This window comes from Chaetodon auriga, chromosome 14 (assembly GCF_051107435.1).
Source record: "Chaetodon auriga isolate fChaAug3 chromosome 14, fChaAug3.hap1, whole genome shotgun sequence".
Taxonomy (NCBI): domain Eukaryota; kingdom Metazoa; phylum Chordata; class Actinopteri; order Chaetodontiformes; family Chaetodontidae; genus Chaetodon; species Chaetodon auriga.
This window is the reverse complement of record NC_135087.1, coordinates 8,058,896-8,086,435: the sequence shown is the minus strand read 5'-3', so window position 1 is coordinate 8,086,435 and position 27,540 is coordinate 8,058,896. Positions and strand designations below refer to the sequence as shown.

At 43.8% G+C, this 27,540-nt stretch overlaps 1 protein-coding gene across 2 annotated transcripts; it reads left to right on the top strand.

The window, feature by feature from the left end:
* The first annotated feature begins 22 nt into the window (after nucleotides 1-22).
* Nucleotides 23-22,515, top strand: gna11b (guanine nucleotide binding protein (G protein), alpha 11b (Gq class)). 2 transcript variants are annotated; one of them, XM_076747941.1, is made up of 8 exons: nucleotides 41-1,206; nucleotides 12,842-13,026; nucleotides 14,657-14,811; nucleotides 16,270-16,398; nucleotides 17,351-17,479; nucleotides 19,950-20,079; nucleotides 20,191-20,344; nucleotides 20,593-22,515. In XM_076747941.1, exons 1-8 carry the CDS (start codon nucleotides 1,071-1,073, stop codon nucleotides 20,781-20,783), a joined length of 1,209 nt encoding a protein of 402 aa, XP_076604056.1. In that variant the 5' UTR covers nucleotides 41-1,070; the 3' UTR covers nucleotides 20,784-22,515. The 2 variants fall into 2 exon arrangements, with proteins under 2 accessions (XP_076604055.1, XP_076604056.1); XM_076747940.1 differs by lacking the exon at nucleotides 16,270-16,398 and having other exon boundaries at nucleotides 23-1,206.
* The last annotated feature ends 5,025 nt before the right edge of the window (nucleotides 22,516-27,540 follow it).

The window sequence follows — 27,540 nt, the reverse complement described above, 5'->3', positions numbered from 1 at the left end:
GCCTCGTTCATTCAATTGGTCTGTCACAAACCTGCTTCATGCAATTCTCCATCTGTCACTCAACACCACAGTATCTCCTCCTCTCCGCCTGGCATCAGACCGCTGTGTGCCGACCTTGTTCCAGCGACGAGCTACCCGACAGCCAGCTGTTTGCGGCGAATACGTTTCTGGCGAAAAGCCGCGGGTCCGGCACGCGTTTTATCCCCTCTCTCTGTCAGGCCTGGGCAGTAACCGTGTGTTTTACCGTCAGAATGAGTCAGGATGTGATGGGGTGCTGCTCTGCTATCGCTAGCTAGGCGGAGAAATTCCTTCAACCAGCTTGCTGTTTCAATCACTGCGGCTTGACACTACGTTAGCTCAGGCGTTGTTAAGTGAGCTAGCGGGCTAGCAAGGCAGCTCTCGTAGCCGTTACGTGTAATTTAGCCACCGCCGGCTAATGTAGTTACCTGGTAAACGGACGCATTGCTGCGGCGTGGATAGTGCAATAACGGGTTTAACTCTAATGTGGGCTTACTAGCGAGGACTACTACTTTCACTAGCGTAAACTAGCTAGTTAACGTTGGAGAGACTGCACAGATATCAACTGTTACGGGTTTGGATGTCGCGACACTGCAGTTTTGAACCACTTTTGACGGATTGTGAAGATAGAACTGGACCACAGTGACAGACGAAAATATAGAATTGGACCACTTAGTGACAGAGGGGGTTAATGCTAAAAAGCAGGTATTGAGTGGCTAATCTGTTGCAGTCATTTTTAACACTAGTTGAGGCAGAGCATCTCGTGGAGGCCCCACCGTCTCCTGACTCCCTCCCCTGTCCGAATCTCCCGTGATTTGCCGAGAACGCCCGGGTGAAGTCGCAGTTGCTGCTCGGCTGGGGGGACGACTTGACAGCGAGGCCCCTAGCTAGTCTCCCCTCCCCCAGTCCCGTCCATCCATCCATCCGGCCCGATAGACCACCGCCTCGCCTGAGACCGAAGCGAGTGCCGGGGATTTCGGGATAAGCCGAAGCCGTGGGCAAGTGAAGTGTCGCCGGGTCCCGTCTAAACTGGGCTGCCAAAACCAGTGGGGATGACTCTGGAGTCCATGATGGCTTGCTGCCTGAGCGAAGAGGCGAAGGAGTCGAAACGAATCAATGCAGAAATTGACAAACAACTCCGCCGAGACAAGCGAGACTCCAGGAGAGAGCTGAAATTACTTCTTCTCGGTATGTGGCATGCTAATTCTCAAATATATATATTTTATTGTAATGTCTGCGTCGTTGTATGGAAAACTAACCACCTCGGGCCTTCATGGCAATGCTAGCAAATATGCTACTAGTTAAGGTTGCTAACTGGAAGCCTGGTTTTAGTATGAGTAACGTTATGGCATGATATCCAAATGCGTGGCTTGTCTTTTAGCTTGTCGAGTCAAAATTAGTTAGCTGGCTTGTCTCGCTGAATATCTGGCTAACCAGCCTCAATGCCTCTTTATTCGAGTATACGTGAGCTGTTTGCATTGTTGTGCAGAAAACAGCTCATTTGGCATCGAAGTTACTAAGATGTCACCGTTTACGGGCCACCACATGCTTGTCAGTGGGCTAGTTTGGCATTATTGAGTAGCCCCCAAGCAAATCAATTGACCAGCTTTGAAGCTGTGGTTTGTTGGCTGGTGGCGGTTGAAAGGTGAAGATGGTCACTTGATAATGGAAGAAGCAGCCGCTTTGGTTTGCTCTCCACTGTTGCTCTCACCGGGTTGCATAACACTTGTACAACTGCATGAGGCTCCAGGTGCCTCAGCTAGACCTAGCTTGGTGCCCATTCACTAATTTGTCAATTTCTCTTACTTATTAGCCTGCACACAGTGTCACAAATCTGCCCTTCCAGAGGACTAGGATACTGAGGGATTTGCCCCCTCATCCTGTAGTCTAGCTGAGTAGGTTAGCTATTTTTATAGCTGGTGTGTGGGCAGGTGGGAGCTGCTGTTGAATAAGTTGCTCTGCACTGCATTGATTCATAGTTCTGTGGACACAGAAAGGAACAATAGGCTATGCTTTATCACAGATGCGCTTTCCATGGCTTTCAGGAAGATGTATTTTATGTGCATGCATCTTCTGATGGGCTAACTTTGAACTGTGTGTGCATGATGTGACCCACCAGCAAACTACAAACAACAGATCTGTGTGAAAGCTCCTCAGGAAAAAAGCAAGTGTCCATTTTTAGGACAATTTGGATTATCTAGGTTGCATGCTTGGTTTCCAAACGTTTGCTCCCATTTCTCGCCCACCTAAAGCAGCCCTGGTTATTTGACATGTGTGTCTCCTTTCATTTCCCTGCTGAATACCTCAGCTCGGAGAAGTAGGCCACACTAGAGCCACACCGTTGATGGGACATATTCTCTTCTGTATCATACATTTAAATCACTATTGCACTCTGGTCTACCTGGTGGCCAAGGTGAGCGGGTCAAAAGGGGTGTTTGTTTTTGTGTTGCAGCTTTGGAAAGGTTTGCTTGTGTTCCGCAGTCGAATTTCTCATGCCAGATGATCAATGAATGGTTGGTTTGACTGAGCGATTCAGGGATATTTAGGCATTTAAGCATAGCTTTTGCATCTGGTGTTTTAGTATTTACAGTGTATTCCTCATTTTTGACAGCAGACATTAAAAAAAAAAAGCTTCATCAAAGTGTTAGGGTGTGAAAGGCAGAAAGCAAGCAAGAACTGCAATCAGTCGTGGTGTAAGTGGCCCATCCTGTGTGAGTTAAGGCTGTCAGTGGACGCCCGGATAAGGACGTGTAAGGCAGGATTAGTGCAGGTCTTAATAGGCTTGGTTAAACACATCCGCTGCTCAGACTTTGAGATGTCACTGACTCCTATTATCCCCAGGCATTATTCCCGGGCCCACGGCCCTCTGTGAGCTGCCTGCCTCTCCACACCTCACTGGAGGAAGAAGTCAACCTGTTTCTCAACATTTAACCACCACGTTCTATTAAGTGTATTTTAAAGGGGAGATATTGAGCAGCATATTGAGTAGGAGTCGTTCTGTCATTAGCTACCCGGCAGTTCAGTGCATGTACAGGAGATAGGCTGTACATTCCAGCGAGGCTCAATGCAGCGAATTCAGCCGCTCCTTCTGGCCAAGTATCCTCACACAGTGTGTGTGTTAGGGAACTGCTGTACCTTTAGTACTGAAATATTCCCGTGTGGAGGTATGCAGTTTCTTTTTACGGTATCGTAATTTGGCTCAAATCTGATTTTATGTGTCTGGATTTATTATAGAATGGTTCATGTAGGGAAGAGAATAAATTGACAAAATAAAATGATTCAGACAACAATTCTGATAATTTAAATAATCATTTAAGTAATTTATTGAGCAAATATTCCATCAGTTTCTAGTCCCAGCTTCTCCAGTGAGACAAGTTGCAACTATTGTCATACCATTCTTAATTGATTGGTATAGACTAATTGATTGATCAAAAAAGTAATAAGCAGTTTAGCCCTAGGTGACATCTTGTGATTGCTTCTTTTGCCCGCCAAGAAGTCCAAAAAAACAAAAGCAATCTGTTTACAGTAAGACAGAGAAAAGCAGCAAATTCTTACATTTAAGAAGCTGTTTGGCAAATGACTTTAAAGATCAATTAGTAATCAAAATATTTGCAGTTTGACCATTTAATTGATTGAGCTCCTAACTGTTTGAGCTCTAGATTGATATAAGAGCTGCTGCCAACGCTGCTTGAGCTGCTTGAAGCGTTTCCCCCAACAGCAATTCAGGACCACTGTCCCTCCATGTCTCCGTCCCTTCCTGGCAGGGTTTACGATATGGCCAGGGTGCGTTGCCAAAATAGCTATGTCTGGACAGCAGTTATGAGGTTCGGTTCCATTTTGTGCCAGACACAGGCATGACGCTTCCAGACTAAGAACACGGTGCGGGTGAATGTTAGTTTTGTAGGTAAAGGCTACAACAACCTCAAGCTTAGCCACTTTGTCAGAAAATAACAACTCTGCCAGCGCTGCAGCGGTGCCCACAGTCTGGCTGCCTGTCACTGAGGGCCATATCAGGCCATACCGCCAGCTTCCTGCTCCACAGACCAGTGGTTTGCCTCTACTTGGTCAAAACACAGTGGGCCAGGAGCTTTGGCCTTTGCTGCATCGGGTAAATGAACTGCTGGAGCGAGCGAACGGTCAGTAAAGTGAGATGGAAGGGCAAACGCTTTCGGGTTTCCCAAAGTGCTGACCGAGGTAAACTGTAAGCTCCCAGTCAAGCTGTCAGTGTACGAGTTGGCAGTCGCTTTTCATGAAAATGTGGGTTTCACATGAAATATGAGGAGGAACAGACTGTCTGATTAGTAAAAAATCCCTACGATGACGTCAGAATGGCATTTTTGGTCATCAGAGAATTTGTCACGGACAGTATTTAAGAAAGGGGTCGGACAGGGACAGAAGTTGGCTCAGCAGCCGAAATGTTGTGGATGGCTTGGTTGCACACCATCCCAAGCAGTGGTTTGCCAAGTCCTCATTGATTGAATTGTTCTTGCTGATCCTCCCTGTCTCAGCAGAACGTCTTGTTACCAGGTTAAGACATCCTTTAGAGGAACAGTCTGATTGAACCAGGAAGAGGATCAGGGGTTAGGCTCAGATGTTTATTGCTGACCTTCCTTCTCTTGCCAAGCCGTCTTATTTTGATCATATATGGCAATAGGGATCTTCTAGCTCTACTCCTCAGTGGTTGTGTGTGTGTGTCTGTGTGTGTGTGTGTGAGCACAGTACTTTTAATGCCAGTGAATGTGGAGCTGTGGATGGTCAGTTATTACTGAAATCCCCTTTATCGTGGTCAGATCCAAGACTTTTTAATATGGAAATCATTATGAAACGGGCTTTTGCAATATTTGACACTCAAGAAAATCTGACGATATGTTGGGTGATACGGATTTACATGTGAAATCAACATTTCTTATGTAAAGCTATCAAGGAATTGTGACCAAGATATTTTTGCAGTAGAAAAATAAACCTTTCTGATGGACAAACTGTATAATGGAGGCACTGTTTCTAATTTATCTGCAATTTCTTACTACTTATTGGTGGACATGTGCATATATTGTCCCATCGTCTAGTACACACAGCTGTCACTTCTTGTCGGTGTAGTTTAAGGAAAGCAGACCAGAATGTCTTTTAAAAACAATGTGATATCTGTTCATCCCTGTGCATTGATGCAGTCCCAGAGAAACGCTTTGACAACCATAATGTAGTTTTCTGAGCATGTGAGGTTCCCAATGCGTTTGCAGCATCGCTGTGAATGCAAGTATTTTGCTAGCCTGCATTATTCAGTCAGATGCTTCTATGACTTCAGATTTTATATTTATTATATATTTTATCTTCATATTGATACGTTTTTTTCTGGTGAAAATCATTACTTGTATGGGTGCCAACACAGTGATACAACTACTAATACTACTAATGCTAAAAAAAAACACATATTTGGGTAATGCCTGGATCAGACTACACAAATCTAGCCCAATTTTGAGATGATTTGGTCGTGGCTGACGATTTACCAGCATCAAGGCAGATCGTGAATGACAGTCGGGCGTCTGCATCCGTGTAGCTTGACATGCTGAATAACCAGATGTGCAGCGTCTGTGTCTCCACACCCCAACGAAAAGACTAGCATGTCAGGATTTCTTTCTTGCAGTGTGACATCTCCCACGACATGTTCCTGACTGTTAACCAATCAGGTGCTCTCTCCAGAGCGCAGTCAGGTAACCATGGTGAGGAGGAGGAGGAGGAGGAGGAGGAGGGATGCTGAGGTTGCTGCTGTCATCCGGGACAACGAAAGAGAGGAGAAGTTTGTTGAAGTGTGGCAACAGTACCCCTGTCTATTTGACGTTTCCTCGACAGAGTACCATGACCGAGACAAAAAAGACAAATGTTGGTGAGAAATAGCGAGTAGCTGGCTGTGCTGTCTTAACATTATCCCTGGTCCTGTCTGCAGGAATATGCTTATCATTACTAATTTCAGATTTAATGTTAAAGTGGCTTTTTTGATGTGGCCAATACAGCCAAGCCTGCTTCTGTCAGGAAGGTTGAGCACTACACTGCTGAAGGCCAATCTGACTTCTTTACATTTACATTTTGTATTATTGAGGTCGTTGAATGTCTTTATTAGAAAGTTGACAGCATAGAGCCTGATGGGGGACATGTAAGAAAGGTCCTCGGTCACACTCAACAGGAGACGTTGCAGTTCACAGTCAGCACCTTAGACCTCTAGGTCCTCATGGTGGCTCAAGATTGTCTTTTGTGTAACTGTGGAGAAACTAAGTGTGGAGTGTTCTGTTAGGGCTGGTCGCTTAATCAAACTCTCAATTACGGTTTTGGTTTCCAATGATTATGAAAACAATTAAAAAGATTATTGTAATTGTGATCCCAATATTGACAAAAAACATATGATTCAGGTTTTTTTTGCTGTAATTGAGCAGCCGCATGTTTTTTGTACTTCCAAAGGCCTGAAAAGTGTACTTCCTGTGCATTTGTGCTGATTGCTTTTAGTTTCATGGAGCATCTGTTTCAGAAAAAAATGACAGTCTGTGTGTCACATATTATGCATGAGGCCTTGGAAACACTGCAGCGACCTTGTATGATGCTTTAGTTTTGTTCTGGATACAGTAGAGCGAGGCACTGTGAGTAGGACCATATATTGGGTTATCTCATTAAGCATAATAGCAGTAGATGCTGAATGTAGTATCCATCTCACTCAGTACAACAACATTTATTTGCACAAGTCTAAAATTTGAAATGTCTCTCCAAGACACTTTAAGTCATGCATTAAACTTGAAGTCACAGTGATGTAAGCAGACCCAGTGTGTTCTCCATCACAGCACATAGCCAGTGCCTCCATTCAAACTCCTCTCTATGCTAGTTTTTAGTAAATATTCACACCTCACCTCAGCCAGCCCTGCACACACTCTTTGTCTGTCTCTCCGACATGGTGTCTTTTACACCGTTGGTCTTATCGCTCACTAGTGCACAGAGGAACACGCACACACGCACACACACACACACACACACACACACACACACACACACACACTCTTAAATGGGGTCATTGCTGGTTCTCTGGAGATATGGGGGTGAATGAGGCTGGATGGTGAGTGTCCCACATACCGCTGCTACCCCAGTCCCCAGACAGGACGGGGACGTGGCCTGCCACTCTGCTCGCTGCCAGTATCTTCAGTCCTCTCTGTGCTGACAGGGTGGCATGTTCATTCCTGTTTACTCCCACCAGCTGCTGTGTACAGTAAAGCCCACACGTCTCTGTGATCGTACCGTTTCGACTTCTGTCACTTCATCTTTCAGTTTCAAGTTGGATTTGGAATCATAGATGATGCTGACACTCTTTTTTTTTTTTTTTTTGGTCGGAGGATGTTGCATTGGGGTTGTGAATTATAGTGTGAAACCCGATGCACCAGAGATGTGTAACAAACGTGTTCTGACCATGTGTGGACACGGGCTGATGTTATCTCACAGAATCTCCATGATGAGATTTCCTAAAATAAAAACCGTGGCTTAAGGAATAATGTCAACATCTTGGATTTGGCTGTTTTTAGTTCATAGCAGCAAAGCACAGTGTGTGTATTGCGGACTAAAATACTGCTGCTTGCTCCAAATATTTTGTAAAGCCTGCATTTGATTTTTCTTTTTCGCTCACCCACACCCACTCGACCAGAACAGCACTCGACGCATACTCGCTGGCAAACAGACAAAGCCGTCCTAAGGTGGTCAAATGAAGGTGTGTGAGTTTGCAAGTGTGTGTGTGTAATGTGCAGTGCATGTTATAGCATGTATATTCAGTTTACAGCTCTGACACCCACACAGATGGAGCATTCAGCAGATGCAGAGACACCAGCACAAAGCAGTAGTCTTGTGCCTCGATCCTGACAGCAAGCAACACATGTTGGAAAGCTGCAGTAGAGCTGAGAGACACATAGTCCTCTCTCCTTTGTCTTTATGCTTGTGTATGTTTTACTGGAGTCCTGTACTGTCGACATTCCCAAGGCCATTGCAGGAAAAGGGAAAGAAAATGGGCCATCACAGTGAAGGTAACATCCATGCCTTGAGGTTGACCACAGGATCCGTGTGTGTCCACAGTTGGTTAGGCAGCTGGTGTGTGTGTTCTGTAGCTCCAGGCTGCCTTGGCTCAATCCCTTTCCTTTGTGCACCTGAAAGAGGCCAGTTAGCAAGATGAATTTAGCGAAAGACTGAGACCCACGCTACATTTTGGTCAGCCTTGTCACTGCCTGATTCATGCAGCATCTTTCCAGGGCAGTAATAAGACGGCTAACACCTGGCTCGTGCCAATTTTGAGATTTTGATAATACTGTAACCTCTGTCGCGTCTATGCAAATTTCTTATCTTTGCTCGGATTGGATTGCCATGTGCTCTGTGAAAGGACAGTTCATAAACCAAGATAAGCCAACAGTTATCATTCTAGTTTGTGCGTATTTGCATGCAGGTTAGCCGTGTTGCTGATAATCCCAGTGTCTTGTTCATGGAAAGCTCGGCAGAGGGAAGATGGGGTTAGCAGGGATGCCTGCGCACAAGGCCTTTAGTGCCCAACCATGCCTGCGTTTGAAGAACAATGGATGAATTGTAGGATATGAGCAGACAGTGTAAACAAAGCAGGCGCCGCAAACACACATGCACGGACATAACCAGATAGACTGACAGCGCGATAACCTTGGCTCCACCAAAACTGCTGCACTAAGGCAGCGGTGTGTCAAGTCCGTCAGGTGTTGTGTCACGAGCTGACATCAGTCGCGTTATGTAAAGGCTTATGAAAGCGAGCCTGGCAACGGAGGATACAGGTGAAGTGTTTGGTGTCTTAACATGATGGATAGCTGTTACTATTTACATTCTGCTTTCATTTCACTAGTTTGTCTTAAATTGGCCGTTCAGAGCAAGTTTTCATTTCATGCTCACTGTTGTCGCCGTTACCCCTCAGTGAGACTTCCAGCTCTGTTCCAAGAAACGCATCGGCTCCACAAAAGCCCAGTGCTGGTGTGTGGGCTGTGTAGTGTACCTTGCACTACTGTTGCATTGGGGCATAATCTGAGCTCTCTGTCTTTTTCCTCTCACACACTCCTAGCTACCTGGAACAGAAAGCGTTATCAAACCCGAGTAGTGTGCGAGCTATTAAAAGGTGACCTCCTTTTTCTAGGTCATTACCAAAAAAGAATGGATGGATTCTAGTTATGAATATCCAAAATTCTTGACAGAGAGGGATGAGAATGGAGAGGCATATTTCTAGCCTAAGGGAGGTTAGGAGGGGTTGTGACAAACGGGTGGAGGGGACGGGAGGAGCGAGAGAGAGAGTGAGTGTGTATTTGGTGGGGGGGGGGGAGATCTGGTGAGGGCATGCAAATGGTTGTGGCTGGTGGTAGTACAATCTGGAGAGGAAAAAGGGAAGACAGAGGCTCGTAGTGTGCTGTCTGGTGAAAGAGGGACACGACAGTTAAGAGAACACAGCGGAGGGAGATCTTGTGACGGGGTCACGAGAAATAAATCAGACATCAAGCTGGAGAGTGATCCTTTTGCTCCTTAGCCGAAACAGTCTGCAGTCACTACGAGGACACTGCCGGCGCAGCCCAATACAAAGAATGTGCTCTCTGTACTCGACTCCCTTTGTTAGCAAGACAATCGGAGTTTTTATTAGGCCGACCACCTTGTAGGCAGCAGGCTGTAGCATGTAGTAAATGCGCTATTTCTTCCAGGCGAAACTATAAAGATGAGACCTTTTTTTTCTAACTCAATCACAGTCTCTGTCTCTCCAAAATTGGACATTTTGTTGGAGGAGAAGACAGAGGAGAGTCATTTCCCCTTATGGACACAGTGTTGAAACCCAAAATTTCTATCTGAGATTAAGGCATTTCTTCCTGCATCAGTGGAGAAGCCGCTGTCTCTCCCAGCATTTTCACAGGCCTTGGTGTTAGGAGGGAGCCCCTGGTACTGACCTCAGACCAGCGCCCACCCCACCCCCCGAAAGACTGTGTGGAGCCAAGGCCCTTCTTCTCTGTGGTACGCCAAAAGATGAAGAGCACAGAGCAAGCCTGAGGGGCTCGCAGTTATATTTACTGTCTGCTACGAAAGAGAGGAGAGCGAGAAGGGGCGGATGGGAGGGGTTTAAAAAAAGAAGAAGAAAAAAAAAAAACACAGGAACGAAAAAGAGAGGGAGACAGAGGAGGGGTTGCTATGGTAACGGAAATATGGCTGCTCTTCAAAAACCTTGAATGTAGGTGGTGGTGAGATGAGTGTACGTGTGTGTGTGTGTGTGTGTGTGTGTGTGTGTGTGTGTGTGTGTGTGTGTTTTTTCCTCCTCGTCTTTCCCTTTCAGTTTTGCAGATATTATGGATGTGCTGGATCCCGTTTGATTTCGCTGAGGACTGAAATGCCATCAGCTCTTTTGTTTTTTTTTTTTCTTTCGTGGCCTGAGGGCGGCGTTTCTGGGCGTTCAGAACATAGAGGGCCGGTGTGAAAAGTGGGTTAGGCCCGACAGACCCCCCAGCGAGTGGTGGTTTATTTGGCATTGTAGGTCTTGCGAAGCTTAAAAACTCTTTTTTTGGTGAATGAAAGCGTGTGCCTATAATCCAGCCTCTCCTTGCCATATGTGTAAATCTGGAAACCTGACACCACTTGAAATATTGCACGATCTTACAGCCAGATATGGACTCAGGAGGGCAGAGGAGGATCACCGAAGGAATGCAGCCTTTTGACAACGACCCCTGCTGTCACCTGTCGGCTGAGGCCGTTTAGCGTTAGATCCTGAATGTAGGGCAAGTGGTCTTAATCATCTTCATTAAATTAGCTCGTATTCTCCCCCCTCATCTCTCCTTTTCTCCCTGGAAATATTTTTTTAATTTGTTCTCTTTCGCAAACTGTGATAACATCCTGACACCGGACAAAGAAGCTTTGACATCTTAGCACTCGTAACCAGTTTAGTTAATCAACCTGGAATTTCACCGGAGGGATTTCATAACACGCAAAACTTACTTAGATGAGCATCCAACGTTAATGCAGTTTAGGGAGAAGTATTAGTTTGGCTTCGTTTGTACCAGGTTGTGCTGATTTTCCTGATTTTCTTATAGATTAACAGAGAAATGACTGAATACTAATTAAACGTCAGTTACACAAACACACTTCAGGAAGCTCTTGGATCCCTTTTGACTGGCATCAGAGTTTTTTGGTCATTTCTTTGCCTTTCATGGAGCATCTGTCTCGGGTTACAGATTTGGCTTGTTGCCATCATCTTGGCACGTATGAGAAGCCTGATTTCAGAATGAGTTATCCACTGAGGTGACAGGCGCTAGTGCCTGATAGATGTGAGCAGTATGAAAAAAAGTCTTCATCACAGTATATGTGATTAATTGTATACTGTGATGCAGTAAATGTTTGAGAATTGAATTGAAAAGCTATTTGTTGTATTAAATAACCAGAAATGCCTGTTTTTGTTCATTGTAGCAAATGAACTGAAAAGTCGTGGTACTATAACCGTTGATGTAAAGTCACAGAAAAATGTAACATTACCATAAAGCAGTCCTCTTCATTGATCTGCTGCATTGCCCAAAAATGGTCTGATACATCCAGAGGTTTTAAAGAGATACAGCAAAATCTCTGCCAGTTGACAAATTTCTGTCATCTCACAGTGATTGTCGCCAAATCTCAGTGTCCAGGCGTGTGGGCTCTAACTGTTGCTATGTCTATTATAGATATGAATCTGAAATAGGTTTATCATTAGAAGCACTTTCATACTGCTTCTGGTGCAGTTTGTGTGACCTTCAATGCACAAAACTCTGCACTGCTTTGTAAAAGTCTGTGTATACTTAGAAATACATAAAAGGTAGCTGAAAAAAACAGCTATAGAAAATGTTCTGCACTCATTGAACTGTCATCCCTCTCGCTGCATAGAGACATTACTGTAATTGGAACGTGGCCAGGGACTTGATGCTGATAACATTAACAGATAATGTGAAATTTCTGCATGTATATATCAATGCGATAATGAAATTATAGCCAATAATACAAAGCCAAATTGCTTACATTGACCTAAGAAGCGAAGCATCTACACATTCCAGTACAGCAGGTGGCAGCATGCACCTTTAAAGCTGGTTTATGATCCACCAATAAACCCAGAGGAGAAGAAGATGAACAATCTGAGCATGCTATTATCGTGCTCAGGAGGTCAAACTGTTGTGCCTGGATAGAGCCATACACTGTAGACTGGAGAGCTAAATGCATTGTCGCCAGCGTGGACGGGATTGTAATTTGCAATACATGTTCCGTTTGAGCGCAACAGATCTTACATGGTGATGTCACTTAGGTTTGGTCAGGTCAGAGCTGATGCCATGTTAAAAACCTGCAGGTGTGCATAAACTACAAGCTATTAGCTTCTCTTTTTCAAATACAAATATGTGACATAGTCGGTTATTGTATCAGCACCGGCTGTGAGAAACAGCTTGTCATCAGCTCTGTGTTATGTGCTGAAAAAAAAAAAATCCATATCGAGCATCCCTCATCTTTGAGCTCCATCTCATTCAGAGGCAGAAAGTCTCTAACCACTCCTTTCTCTTTATGCCCTACCATTTTCTCGATATCCTTGAATGTACTGTTGTTGTATTGTGTGCAGACTGTTTTGGTCAAAAAACACTAAAAACTGCCATAAACAATACTGCACATCTTACTGGATTGGTTTGAAATGCTTGTATGCAGCGTCACACCCTTTTGTCTCCTGTTTCTTAATATTCTGAATGTGCTAACAGGCCAGACCTCGAGCTGCTCTTCCACGCCGTCTCACTGTGCCCTCCCCCCCTCTTGTCCCGTTCAGGTACGGGAGAAAGCGGCAAGAGCACCTTCATCAAGCAGATGAGGATCATTCATGGAGCCGGGTACTCGGACGAAGATAAGAGAGGCTTCATCCGGCTTGTTTACCAAAACATCTTCACCTCCATGCAGTCCATGATCCGCGCCACTGAGACACTTAAGATCCCCTTCAAATTTGAACAGAATCGGGTAAGGACTGACCCACAGGAGTAGAGCTGCAACGATTGATTGATTAGTTGTCAACTATTAAATTAAATGCAGACTATTCTGATAATCGATAATTATTTCTGAAAAAAATCAAACTGCTTCCAGCTTTTAACATGTGAACATCGTCTGGTTTCTTCCTGACAAGACGTCATCTTTGACATCCTCGTCGACATTTTTCACCATCATGAGAAAATAATCAACAGATTCATTGACAGTGAAAATAATCGCCAGTTGCAGCAATATGCAGAAATATGAGCAGGAAATATTCTTTATGTCCTGCCACTCATTCATTCCAGAGTCCACTGTGATTACTTTAAAGGTCTGATGACTAAATTAGGAATCTTCTACAGTGCACAGCGGTATGCTGTGGAGATACATCATAGGCTACATGCAGAAATAGGCTCTTTTTAAAGCAAGCCATTTCAGAATCACTGTTAGTCGGTGTTTGCACACAGACAAGCCTTTAATACATCCAAATGACTGAAAGTGAACTAGTTAGTGGCGGTGTCGGCACAATACAACTACGTAATTATAGTCTGTGATTGTATGCTTACAGTGGTTTTCAATTCCAGTCCTCAGAGCAGCACAGTCACCTAAATATTGTGACTAAAAAGAGGAAACAGATGTCACGTTCCATAACAATGCCTACCACTTGGCATCCACAGATAACTTGACATAAATTCTTTGTACAAAGAGACATCACTTATTTGAAATATGTTGAATTGTTGCACAAAAGCCGTCCGTTCAAAACTCACATCGCAAAATGTTCTGAAAGGTTGCAAAAACGTGTTTCCCCTGCATGGTAGGGCTTGACTCACTCTGCTCACTTTTGGTATTAAGTACTTTTCTCTACTTTGTTTTCCACTGCAGATAGTACTCCATCAGCGTAGGCAGGATTGTTAGCTGATCGTTGTAGCAACGCAGCGCCCCCTTCCCTTCCGTGTTGGGGAAACAACACATGGGAGCTTTACTTTATTCACTGACGAGCTTTGACCTACGCTGCACATTGACTGCTGAACTGACACTGCTTTCCTCAGCTGTGCTCGCAGTGGATTATGCAGCTAAACGGGGCTGTATGTTACCGTGTTGCATTCATTCTTTCACTCATTGGTTGGTCTAATTAATATCCCGCGGCACTATTATTAAGTTACAGCTATGCAAACCTTGAATAATTTGGGTGGGTATGAACTGCTCACATTGTGTAATTTCCGTCATTTGGGGATTGTGAATCCATTCTTCTTAAGGCACTCGATAAATGGGCCCAAATGCTTTATTTTAATATTAATTAACGCTGCTCTGTGTTGCCCATTTGTCAACCTACACCCTCTTCTTCTCCTTTCCTCCAGTTAGGCCAACTGTCTGTTTCTTAGGAAAACTCTTAAGGTGCACAAGAAGTGATGCATTTAGTTTATCTAGCAGAGAAATTATCTTTGGAATAAGCAGAATATGTGGGTGGTTTAAATCAGTCACCGGGTCCAAACAGACCTACAGACATCTCAGATATCTTCGGCCGCTGTTTGGCACATCGTCCCTCACTGCTCCCTCCCATTCATCATTATCCTGCACTGCTCTTTATCTTACCTTTTTTTCTCCTTTGCCTGCGTCTTTCCAGTCCAACGCCATGCTCGTGAAGGAAGTGGACATCGAGAAGATCAATGGGTTTGACCATCCCTACGTCGTAGCTATCAAAACCCTGTGGGCTGATCCAGGCATCCAGGAGGCCTATGACCGCCGCAGAGAGTACCAGCTCTCTGACTCCACTAAATAGTACGTCTGTGTGTCTCTGTGTGTGTGTGCGCCTCATCTGGTATCTTCTCTGTCTAGGATTTTAGAGCTGTACTTGTGTGACTGTCTGTGACACAATGTGTGAGTGTGCCGATGTATTTTTTTGTGAGCGTATGTCTGCGATGCTGGTTCGGGAGCTGATTCAGATTCATCAGTGTTGTTAATATAACCGTCGACTCTTAACTTTTCTTTTATTGGGTCGTTTTCGCAGATTAAAAGTGAGGATTTGTAATGACTTGGTTGGGATCCTGGCCTCTAATGTCATGTGCGGCAGGGAGGCAGAGTCGTCTCCAGAGACCAAGACAACAGTTTTCAGAGTAATTAGGGTGTGTTTGGATGTGTGGTTGGAGGCAGGTTATGTGTGTAATTACCTTGTGGGTTTTGTAACGTATGCAGGGCAGGGCAGGGCAGAACATTAGCTTTTCATCCACACGCGATATTACATGACAGACCAGCTACAACACCTGATTCCAAACACGTTGGGACGCTGTGTAAAACTTAATAAAACAGAATGCAGTCATGTAGAAACGAGCCGAATCTTCCAAACAGGTGTTTTTGGAGCAGCTTTTCCAGTCTGCTGTTGCTCCTGTCCCAACTTGTTTGAAACGTGTTGCTGCATCAAATTCAGAATAAACAGATGTTTACAAAAATCAATGAAGCTGATGAGCTCAAACATTAAATATGTTGTCTTTGGACTGTTTTCAGTTGAGTACGTCAAAAAGAAATAGCAAATTATCACATTCTGTTTTATTTGTGTTTTACTCTTTTTTTTTTTTTTTTTTGGAATGATTGTGGCATTATAAAAATGTATCTGCATATAAATAGGCAAAATACTGTAATATGTAAGACCTAGACACTTAAAAGCAAGTATAGTGTTCAGTGAAATTACTTAACTTTAAGGCCACAGCCCCGCCCTTGATATTAAACAGATAATAGAACATCTATTCCACTAAAGTTTTTATATCTGTGCTCCTCAGTAGTTTCCATTCTATTAGCACAGATTAGCGAAAAATAAATATGATTTTATTATGTCAGTGGTAAGAGATAAACTGACTCTTAACCACACACATAAAAAAAAAAAAAAACATGGCAAGATGGGCACCTGTTGTGTTTGCATTGTGTTGCTTTAGCCAAACGCGTCGGCCTCCTGATCTGTGGTTGTATGTGTTTGTCACAGTTGCATTGAAATAATTTGTGACCCCAGGATAAATGGCCAAAGGCACTTGACTCACTTTCTAGTGCCCCCTGGTTGCGGACGTGCTGTACTACAGGTTAATGCTGCTCAAAGTCAGCACATGCAGGTGTGCTTGTTATGTTGACGAATGTACTGATAAATATGGAAGCTGTGTTTTTGTTTTTGCGTGTGTGTATGTGTGTGTGAGAAAGATAAGGAAATCGTTGAGTATGTCTGTTCCATGCTGTTGTCATGTATATCTCCAGTTACCTTAGCGATATAGACCGTGTGACTGCGGAGGGATACGTTCCCACCCAGCAGGATGTGCTGAGGGTCCGTGTTCCCACCACGGGTATAATAGAGTACCCGTTTGACCTGGAGAACGTCATCTTCAGGTACCCCCGTGGCACCAGGACTGCAGCGTCACCATAGCTAGAGGACAGAAACCACTGATGACTACCAGGATATTAACACATTAATTAACCAGGGCCCTGTTCTCCTGTAGTCTATCAAAAATGGGCAGAAATTAGAGCAATTACCAGATGATTTATAGCCTGTAAGTGTTACTATCTCTGTAGCTTCCGATTACAAACTGACAAATGTCCTCGGATCACAATGGTCGGAGCACAACAGAGCCAAATAGAGACCATGTTGGACTTAGAGTGCTTCATTGGTTAACCTGATTGGAAATCAGTGGTTTGTGTTGATAATTGTGCTGAGGTTCTGGCTCCAGGACAGAAATGAAGACCAGACACGCTGCACTGAAGCATGTGGGGAGCAGCCACCAGATACCAGATGAAGAAGGATTAGACAGTGACGACAAAGATCCTCCAGGAAGTCGTTAAACGGAATTTCAAATTGAAACGGCTCATTTTAGATGCCTTTGAGAAAGGAAAAGTAGGGAATATGTTTCCAGCTATCCTCGACATCATACTTGTCCAAACCTTCTTTGTCTAGTGCAGGTGCTGCTGTCTCTGCTGCCGAAGTCACTGCTGCTACTGTCACTGATGCCACCTCACTGTCTGCAGCATAATCCACAGACTAAATGCAACTCAATTAAAAAACAGAGTCAAGTAAACTAGCTGAGCTACAGTTGCAAGTTAACAGTCTCATCTGGTTTGTGGACAGAGTGTTGGCGGAGCAGTGACACTGACTAACACCCTTTCCTTTCTGAGATGTGGCCTTTTCTGTGAAGCTCCCTCAACAGGACTGATCCACACTTCCTGGAATGGGGGGGGGGGGGGGGGGGGGGGGTGTTGCGGTAATTGCCTGTCACGCTTTATATAACTGTTTTTCTGTCTTTTTTCTCTTTATCTCTCTTTTTTCCCCCGACCGGCCTGCCTGTAGTTATCTTTCCGATCTGGATCGTATCGCAGATACCAACTATCTTCCCACTCAGCAGGATGTGCTCAGGGTGCGCATCCCCACTACAGGAATCATAGAGTACCCATTCGACTTGCAAAGCATCATTTTCAGGTAGAAAGATGCCTGTTTTGGCTCAGTCCCTCCTTGTTGTGTCACGACATCATTAACCCATATGTCATCTGATGTGTTTTTGTTCAAGCCCCAAATAAACCATGTTTTTTTTTTTTTTTGTCCTTCCCGTTAATAGAAAGAACTTTTAACCCGTGACTTTTCATTTATGCATTTGACACTTGACCAGTCGTAGAAATTAAAGTCATTACCGTTTTCCAGTCTCCTCATCGTCCTACTCTTTCTTTTACCTCCTGCCACCAACAGCAACCGTACCACACATAACACAACCCCCTAATGAACACTAAGTCCTACATTCTGGTGCCCGGTCTCTGTAAATGGGTCACCTCCTCTCTTCCTCCTCCTCTCCTCCTTTCCTCTCCGGCTGGCAGAAGAAACGAGGTCGTCCTCTCCGCGGTGGAGGAATGTTATTTTGGGCAGCAGGTCCTGCAGGGCCTATATTGGCCCTGGGTCTCTGTGGACCACAGTGGACTGGGCCACCACCAGGGGGCAGCCTTGCAGTACAAATCATACTAGAGTTGTGCAGCTTTCTCAGAGTTGCACCCGGTCTGGAGGCTCGCACCTGTGCGTCCAGAGGTGCACCAAAGTCCAAAAAGTGAGGAATTAAATTGAACTGATGCCATTTATATAACAGCTTGACATCAGAAGTAGATTTTACTGACTGACTCGTCACAAATGAAGGCTTAATGAAACTGGGACCTCAACTCCCTGATGAGTGAAGAGTGACCTTCTCAAGGAGAAGCGCTGGAAAGCTGAAACCTTATGAGGATCCACATATCTATCAGGCAGCGTTTCAGCCAGGTTTGCTGTTCATGAATGGCCTCAGCGAATGCCAGTCTGTCTGCCCGTAGGCCCGTGTGCTCAGGTCAAAGTTTTCATGCCAGTTTTTGCTTGGCTGGTTGCGTGAATCCAGCTCTTAGGAGTTAAATATATCGTACTTCTTGAGATGCAGTTTTCTCAGCTTGTAGCTTCTCATTGGGTTACGTAGGAGCCGTCCTTCTGCCATGAAACGGATCCCACCATCACAGGTGCCCCCTGTATCTTTCATCATTTCAACTCTGTCCTCTGTGTGTCCTCTGTCTTTTGTCCTTCATTTAATTTGTCTTCTCCAAGTGCCTTTCAAAACTTCAGTCGTTCAGTCACACCAGGGAAGGCCGACAAAGGAAAGCTGGCTAGTAGAGAAATGAATGCATTATCCACTTTCACCTTTTCACATAAACAGACGTACAGGCTGATCTAGTGTCAGATATAATGTTGACTCCTTGTAAGATCAGATGGATGCCACTCAGTTTAAGAATTTGAGATATTTCCTTCAACATTATGTATTTCCTACTGAGACTGTTCGCATCTACAAACCGATTTGTTCTCAGTTTCTATCATCATTATAAACTCAGAGTCGAGCCACACCTGTAGATTTTGTTGCATAATGTTTGAGAGTAAGCTGTTATACATATGTAGTGTTCTGAGATAGCGTGCAGGACAGGTCTGGTTATGCAAACCTTGACAGAAAATAACCATTTAGCTGTGAGAACAAACTTTTGTTTACAGATCAGACTGTCATTCATTGTGTGGAGAAGCTCCAGATAGCAGATTGATTCACACAGCAGAGCTGCTCGTGTTCACACACTGTGACTTTGTGGACTTTGACAAACTAAAACACACAATTTCCTAAACTGAGTGGTATTCGTTTAAGAACTGATCCTAGATCTGTCTCGAACAGGAAGCTTTCATCTTTGTGGTGGCATGCATGACTCACGTACTGACACATTTGTTCCTGTGTGTTTTTAGCCAAATGTAGAGATCTGCACGTTTTCTCTGAGACTGGTGGCCACGATGTGAATTTGATTAATGCTCTTCTGAAGGTGTTGAATCCATCAGGTCTTCATTGTTTTTTTTTTTTCCTCAAACAAGTTTGCTTAAAATGACGTTAATAGGACGGCAGGATCGTCTGTCTCTCTTTTTTTTTCTTTTTGAAACAAAAGATCAGGACCCAAAATAAACGATAGTAAAAATATGCTGTCATGGGTCCCAGGATGAGAGACTATATCTTTATTTGGGTCATGTGCTGAAAATGTTTAAGGAAGACACCAGAGAGTGTCTTTAGGACAAATCTGCACAGAAGAAATAGTTCCTCTGTCGCAGTTCTTCTGCTACATATGCATTTTTTTGCCAAAGCACGTCATAATTCACTATATTTATAATGTAATAGAATAAACACAATCCACTGCTTGCAAATATATCTTGATGGATTCAAAACCTTCTTTGGAAACAATATAATATAGCCTCTAAAGCTGTTTCATGATATTGAGAATTTGTTAAATCACAGCTACATTAGTCATCAGTGTTCAAATAGATAGCATGAACTAGGCCACCAACAAACACATGCTAATGTTTTCCCCCTTCTTGCCTCTTCACCTGTTATTCCCCCTCTTCACCTCCATCCTGTCATCAGGATGGTGGATGTAGGGGGTCAGAGGTCAGAGAGGAGGAAGTGGATTCACTGCTTTGAGAACGTCACTTCCATTATGTTTCTTGTGGCGCTGAGTGAGTACGACCAGGTCCTGGTGGAGTCGGACAACGAGGTAGGAGGACGTTAATCAGTATCCGCAACACCTTTGCCATTCATTTAAAAAAACACTCTGAATGTTGAACCTAAACAACGCGGCTCTTCTTTTCCCTCTCCTCTGCACCAGAACCGTATGGAGGAAAGTAAAGCTCTATTCAGGACTATCATTACCTACCCCTGGTTTCAAAACTCCTCCGTCATCCTGTTCCTGAACAAGAAGGACCTGCTAGAGGAGAAGATCTCCTACTCACACCTGGTGGACTATTTCCCTGAGTTTGATGGTGAGATCATGTATAAATTGTGCGTGTGTGTGTTGAAGAATCTGGCCCTTTGCTGGTCTAGCAATGCACAGTTGGACGTCACCCCCTCAGAGATGAACGTATCATATGTGAGTGTGTTATTTAGAGTTAAACAGGTCTGAAATGGAAATGAACGCACAGACATGACAGACAGGAAAGGGAATAAGGTTACTTCTAAAATGACTGACCTGCTCCTTTAAATGATCAAATGAATGTCTTTTGTACCTCAGGTCCCCAGAGAGATGCACAGGCAGCGCGGGAGTTCATCCTCAAGATGTTTGTGGACTTAAACCCAGACAGCGACAAGATCATCTACTCTCACTTCACTTGTGCCACGGACACTGAGAACATCCGCTTTGTGTTTGCAGCTGTCAAAGACACCATCCTACAGCTCAACCTCAAAGAGTACAATCTGGTGTGAGGGCTCACGTGCGACGCGCATCTCCTCCCCATTGCACAAATGCACACCTCGTTGGGAGTGTGCGCTCAACTCCACATGCATTACACACACACACACACGCACACGCACGCATGCACACACACATCAACAGACCCCTTCCTGATTTATTTTTTTTTTTTCCCTAGTACAGTACATTAAGAAATCCTCCCACCTGCGACCGCCGCCCCTCCTCTTTTCACCAAAGCTCACCCTCTCTTCCTCCTTCGCTCGGCAGCTTGTTGTGTCAGAGTCCTCGCTCCTCCCAAAGCTGCTCCGCCTGTCGGATTTGGCCCCGGCTGCTGGCTCTGGCACATTTCATCTGGCACACAAACCTTTCACACGGGCTGTACAGTGACTGAAGGGGACTTTGGTGTTTGTGTGTGTGGTACGTAGGGGTGTGTGTGTGTATGTGTATGTGTATGTGTGTGTGTGTGTGTGTGTGTGTGTGTGTGTGTGTATTTGGGGCAGCATTGACTAGCGAGGAGCTGTGTTTTGGTGAAGAGCGGCATCAAACCCCTTTTGGCCCTCTGGAGTTGACCCTCAGCAGTGTGAGATCAGATCCTCCGTCGTGTCCTCTCTGAGCTCCTGTCTGTGTGGACGGACGTGAACGCCGGATCTCCTGAAGACAACCAAGCGAGCGGCATCACGCTTCTTGGGACAGAGCGATTCGGACAGGAAGTGAGGTCGCATACCGGACACAAGGGGACGAGGCCGAGGACTCTGTCTCCACCTCGCATCTATGAATGTACCGGTGTGAGCAACGCAAAAAAAAAAGAGAAAAATACTAAAAAAATAGACATATATATTATGAAGTAAATGCATATGTAAACACACTTAAGACAAAAAGCACGAGAGGGCAAGACATCGCTAATCAAAATCCGTTCATTGCTGAGATTTTTAAAATGTTTTTAATGATAGAAATTTGTTGCTACGTCTACTTCTATTTAACAAATAACGGCTAAAAGGAGCGGTGATAAGAAGTGGTAAGAAAATCCATAAAAACTTTTCAACTTTGCGACACAAAGACATCTAAAAAGACGCAAACGGAAATGTACTTGACATAAGTATCCTTTAAAGATTTCTGTGGGATTTGTGTTTGATGTTTAAGTTAATCACATCGCTTCCCTCCTCCAGATGTTTTTTCCGTATGGACTCACAGGGACAATCGTGCATGTGACCTTCACACCCTTATTGCAAAACACTAGCAGGGGGCGAGAGGACCCCCGCTTTCGACACGGGCTCTGCTCTGATTGGTGGAAGCAGATGTGGAGGGGAGTGTGATGTCATCAGCGTCTATCGGCCCGCGGAGCACAGCTGCAGCTCGTGCTGCACGTAGCTTATCCAACGAAATAAAAGCTGTAAATGAAACACGCCCATGCACCCCGCGGCGTGAACGGAATCCACGTGGCGACATCTCTGATGACGTCACACCCGTGTCACTCAGCCGTCCAATCAGACACACCTCCTGACGATGACATAGTCATCACATCAGGATGTGCTTCTGTTTACTTTTTTTTTTCCTTTTTTTTTACTGTATAGTCACTTTGTTTATATATAAAGGTTGCTTGCTGTCGAGTGGTGAGAGGAGGGGGCCTACGAACCTTTCACACAAGCCGCACTCTGAAGTCTGCAAACGTTTGTGTATATTTGTTTGTAAATACATATACACAAAACACTCCTGTACAAAAACGCTCTGTGGTACACCATCTTTGGCAAAAAACAAACAAACAAAAAAAACACACAAAAAAAAAAAATCGACTTCTTTCATTAGCATACAGTTTTTTCCTATGAATTTATGGTAGTAGTGATACTGTGATTATGGATTTTGTTCACTTGATTAATAGGAATACACAGAGCTGAGTGGTGTTGAGGAAACGATCGGCGCGGAGCAATAGTCAGAGAAAAGAGGTTCCTCCCAACCGGCCTCTCCACTCCACACTACTGCAACAGCTCTGGCTGCAGAGTATACTAACTAGGGCTGGTAAAAAAAAAATCTTCACAGTATGGTGACAAGATGATTTTAAGAGTAATTAAAGATTTTTTTATTTATCTAATTTATGGACCAGGTTTGAAGGTGTTGATAATTTGACTGCTTTTGATTCTGTCATGTTGAAGCGCTCCTTTTCTCATGCCGGAGCCTACTTGAGTCTGAACTGCTGTAAAAAACGAATGTCTGGTATAGTAAGGACTTTATCTCTGCTTTCTATTTCTTATTGAGACATTTCCAGTTGTACTTGCCATCACATCTCCATCCATGATAATACTGTTTGGTTTTCTTTAGGAGCCCTCACATTCGTTTGACTTTTTCTTTTCTTTCTTTTCTTTTTTTTTTTTTTTTAAAGAGACTTGTATTTCCTCTTGGTTTATAGACGCAGCGCTGTAATGCATACCTAGAAAAATGTACAGTACGAACGTAGGTGGACTTTTTTATCAGTGATTGAAGACCCACGAGGTCCATGCTTGCTCTTTGTAATTTAACACGAAAATTCTGTTGTCGGTTTTTTGCATTGTTAATTTCCAGTTTTTTGAGGCTTGCTTTGATAGTGCCAGTGAAGTGCAGATATACTTTTTTGGTCTTTGACCTTTTCTACAGGTGACTTATCCTTCATCCTCATTAAGGGCTATCACAGTGCATCAGGCATCAGACAGCAGGGAGTGGAGTGCAGGACCACAGTGAACCAAGTCATCCACCACGAATCCTTGTTTATAAATGGAGATTACTTTCAGTATGTGCTATTAAAAGTATAGACAGGGTGTTAAAGCAAACCTAAGGTGTGTGTGTAGAGAGTTTACCAACACTAAGCAGTTTTCTTTATGTATTTCTTTGTGTCTGGCCCTTTTGGTAAATGAAGTGGACCCAGTATCTGGCTCTCTAACCTTCACTACTACTTGTTTGTTTGCATCGGTATCATATTGTAATACCTCATGCGGTGTAGAAAACACGTATCACTAAAGACACTACTACCAGGACAAGTATTGCATGTTTCCCCAAGTATTTGACTCGTAGCTGATAGCCAAGTGATGACCATGCTTGTGGCTTTTGCATGTTTTATACCCATGAACTACAAATCTCATACTTAATTGTTGCCCATTTTTCCAGTTCCTGAATTGATTTCCTGCTTTGCATGCAGCTGTTGGTTTCCGTTCATTCCACTGAGGTCTTGCGGGGAGTTAAAACTTTCTCCCAAGCTTGCACTGCTGCACAGTCGTACAGTACAATGGTACGCCACCCTTCCTTTTTTTTTTTTTTTAAACAAAAGAAGCTCTGACATTAGAGATATAAAGACAAACAGAGGTAATGTGAAGGACCATGTGAATTTTGTATCTTGGTAAATTGCACCAAGTGCCAATCTAACAAAGAACAGATGCACAAATCCAAATCTTTCTCTCCGGATTCTTCTTCTGATGCCTCCACTCAGTACCAATCCAATGCTAGTGCTCTCCACTATCCAAATTTAAGAGCTGTATACCATGCTGTGTTGCTGTGGCACTAAAAACAGAGTTAGGGTACTTCATAACTGACGTGAAACACTACATTTCATAAGGACACTGACAAAGACACTGTAGTTAATGTGGATCAGGTCTGTCTGGCCAATCCCAGATCGCTAAATCAGGCCAGTATCAGCACCGAGAAACAATCCATTTCTGATCGGTACAGCTGAGAGGAGTTTTCACCTTTCCGCATTCTCAACTGCAGTAATGACTGAAAAGCTGATGATTCTCAGATGAACAGAAACCAAAGGCTGCTGAAAAGAGAGGCGATCTAAAAACGCATGCTTCAAAAACAAAGCAGCGATGTTAATGGGGCTAAAATCTCTATATTTCAAACAAGCCAGTGTGGTCCTTAACTGCCATTTTGTCTGCTGAAAATGACACTAACCTTTGAGCGGAAGACGCCGACAGCGGGTGTGGATGCCAGTATTTAAGTGGAAAGATATACCAGTATGGATCCCCGAGTATTTATCAGTGGTCGCGTTAAGATTTATGGAGTGTTGAGTTCAGCTCACTTCCATGTTGTATTATTACACTTGACGCTACAACTCTGGCACATGGTGAAGGGCTGACTGGCTGTTAGTGTGGGTTTGGTGGTGTGTTCACAGCCCAGTGTTGCACAGTGGTTTTTTCTTTTTTCTTTTTTTGACACGTTTAATCTCAACATATGAGTTGGAAATGAGGGGGAAGCAGTCTTGTACGAAACGTAAATCTCCTCATTCTTTCACTCTCGTCCGTTTTGAGCAATGACCAGTGGAAAGACCGGGTTGGTTTTCCACTGCAACACTTATTTATTGCCTTTCATTGCCTTGAATAATGAAATATGGCGTTGCCGGCCCCCCCTTCAGGTTTTCGGAGCGCGCTCTGTGGCCGTTTGGGTGGCCGTGGTTGTGGGATGTCCCTTCCTGCGGGCTTGTTGTTAGAGCCAGTGGAATCGAACTTATCTTTCGGACATCAGCGAGGAGTCGGTGCATATTCAAAACTTAAATCTTCCCCTTTTTTTTGTGTGTTTTTCCATTTCCTGTATGATAAGAAAACATTACCAGAACACTATTATTTAGGACCACTTGATTTATTTTTCCTCACTCCAATGAAACCTGAAGGTCAATTGTGTAGTGGTGTATAAAATGCTGTTTTTTTTTTCTTTATTTTGTATGTAAACCAAATGTAAATGATGTATTATACTGAGTGTGCCAACCCCACTCTCTCTAGAGCCAGGCTCTCTCTAAGTGCCAACGCTGTGGTCATCATCAAAGGACCAGCACCTGAGATGGTCCCCCTTTTTAAATAACACACACCGGAGACTAAAAGGATAGATGATTAAGTACACACAAAGACTTTATTCTGTATTTAAGATTGAAGATTTAAAAGATAATCTGCTGTTTTTTAAGAAACTGTAATTATAATTGCATGTGCTGTTTATTTTGTGTTGGAAGTGAGGGCTTTGATGTTTTCATTGAAGCAGAGCCCTTGATGAAGGGGGTTCGATCAGTTGGTTATTATCGATTATTGATTTACATAACTCTTGCCATATTTTTTTAAGTGTTTCATGTATTTGTTTCAACCACTGTTGCCTGATCCTCATTCAAACATGAACATGACTTATGATCATTGCCGCCTTCTAAGAGAGAAACATAATGACAAGGTATCTGTTTTAAATTGAAATAAATTTGTTCCTATACTTGCTCATGGTGTGTGTGTTGAGTGGGTTTCATGATTTTTGTGTGTTTTGAGGTGTAGAAGTCTGAACTTAACATGTATTTGAGTCACCCGCCGTGTTATGAGTGTTGCATCTTAGATGTCCAAGACACCTCAGGCAGCAAAGATCCAGTCATTGTTTGTCACAGTAAATCTCAATCCAATTATCAGTGTCGTGATGTTCAAGGATCTAGGTTTTACACTAAAAAGCTATTTCTAATGAAATAGGAGAATACAGTTTGTCCACATGCTCTCCAGGTCTGGCTGTCCTGCTGTAGCCTCATTTTTAAGGCTCCAGGTTGGACTGAGTCTAGATTATCATGACCTTAGATGCTGCTCCCTGTATAACTAAGCTCTACTGATGATGAAGGTTACCTAATGGGGTCTTGGTTATCCTATTTTCTCTTTATGTAAGTCATATTAGTGTATTGTTGCTGCAGAGCTAGCAGCCACCAGGGGCCCCACAAATTAATTTAAAGGGCCAGTGCGTAAGATTTAGAGGGCCTGTCGCATTTTTGTTACCTTAGATTGAGCCCTTCCATGGAGTCCGCCATGTTTCTACAGCAGCCCCCCCCCCCCCAAAAAAAATATATATAAATAAATAAATAAATAAAACTACTACACTCATGAAATCATGGAGGTTCCGTCTTAAAACAGCTTTGTGTGTGATTTGAACATCTATGGCCTGAGTAACTCTTAGTGGCAGTATCATAAAGGCAAAAATGCATCCTGATGTCTCTCCATCCCCAATAAATACCACCTGGGGCCACCGAAGGGCCAAGAACAACACATAAACTGCACCGTCACACAGATTTTCTCCTTTTCTACAAACCAAATGTATGCAATCAGCAAATTGTGAAAGATACAGGGGCTTACTTTGTACTTTTTCTCTCTTTTATTGAGGTTAAATGTCATATACTATATTTAATTGTGGGAGCATTAGGGCAGTATGCTGGGGGTAGGATAAACCTGTTAGTGGGGGCCAGGGTGCAGATTTGCTGCTGGGCTGCTATTGACCTCCCATGTCCTATCTTTTGCACTGCATATTTATCCTTTACCCTCATTATTTGCATTCAGTATAGGTAGTATATAGAATTGCAAGAATAAAACACAAGCTTTGCTGTGTCGGTCAGTTTGTGACCACTTAATGCCATTTTTTTTTTTTTTTTTTTTTTTTTACCAGCATGTGAGCATATCACAAATTACATTTATTTAGCAGACAGTTTGGTCCAAAGTGCCTTATAATAAGTGCATTCAACCCTGTGGATACAGGTCTTGAAACTAGATGTTGACAAAAGGCCAAGTTCCAAACATGGCTTCATCTTTAGGTTCTACTCCCTCAGTTAATACTGAACTTTAGTGGTGCAGATTCCCCCACACATTTCTAATTTATATAACTGATGCACAGTGAACCAGGGAATTGTTGTGGCCCATCTGGGAGGCCCGTGTAGCCCGGATGCAAAGGCCCCCCGGGTATAGGACCCGGCCCCAGGGCGCGGGAGCTCCGGCCCTGGCTGCCGTGTAGAGCGGGTCAGTTCAGCTCTGTGTC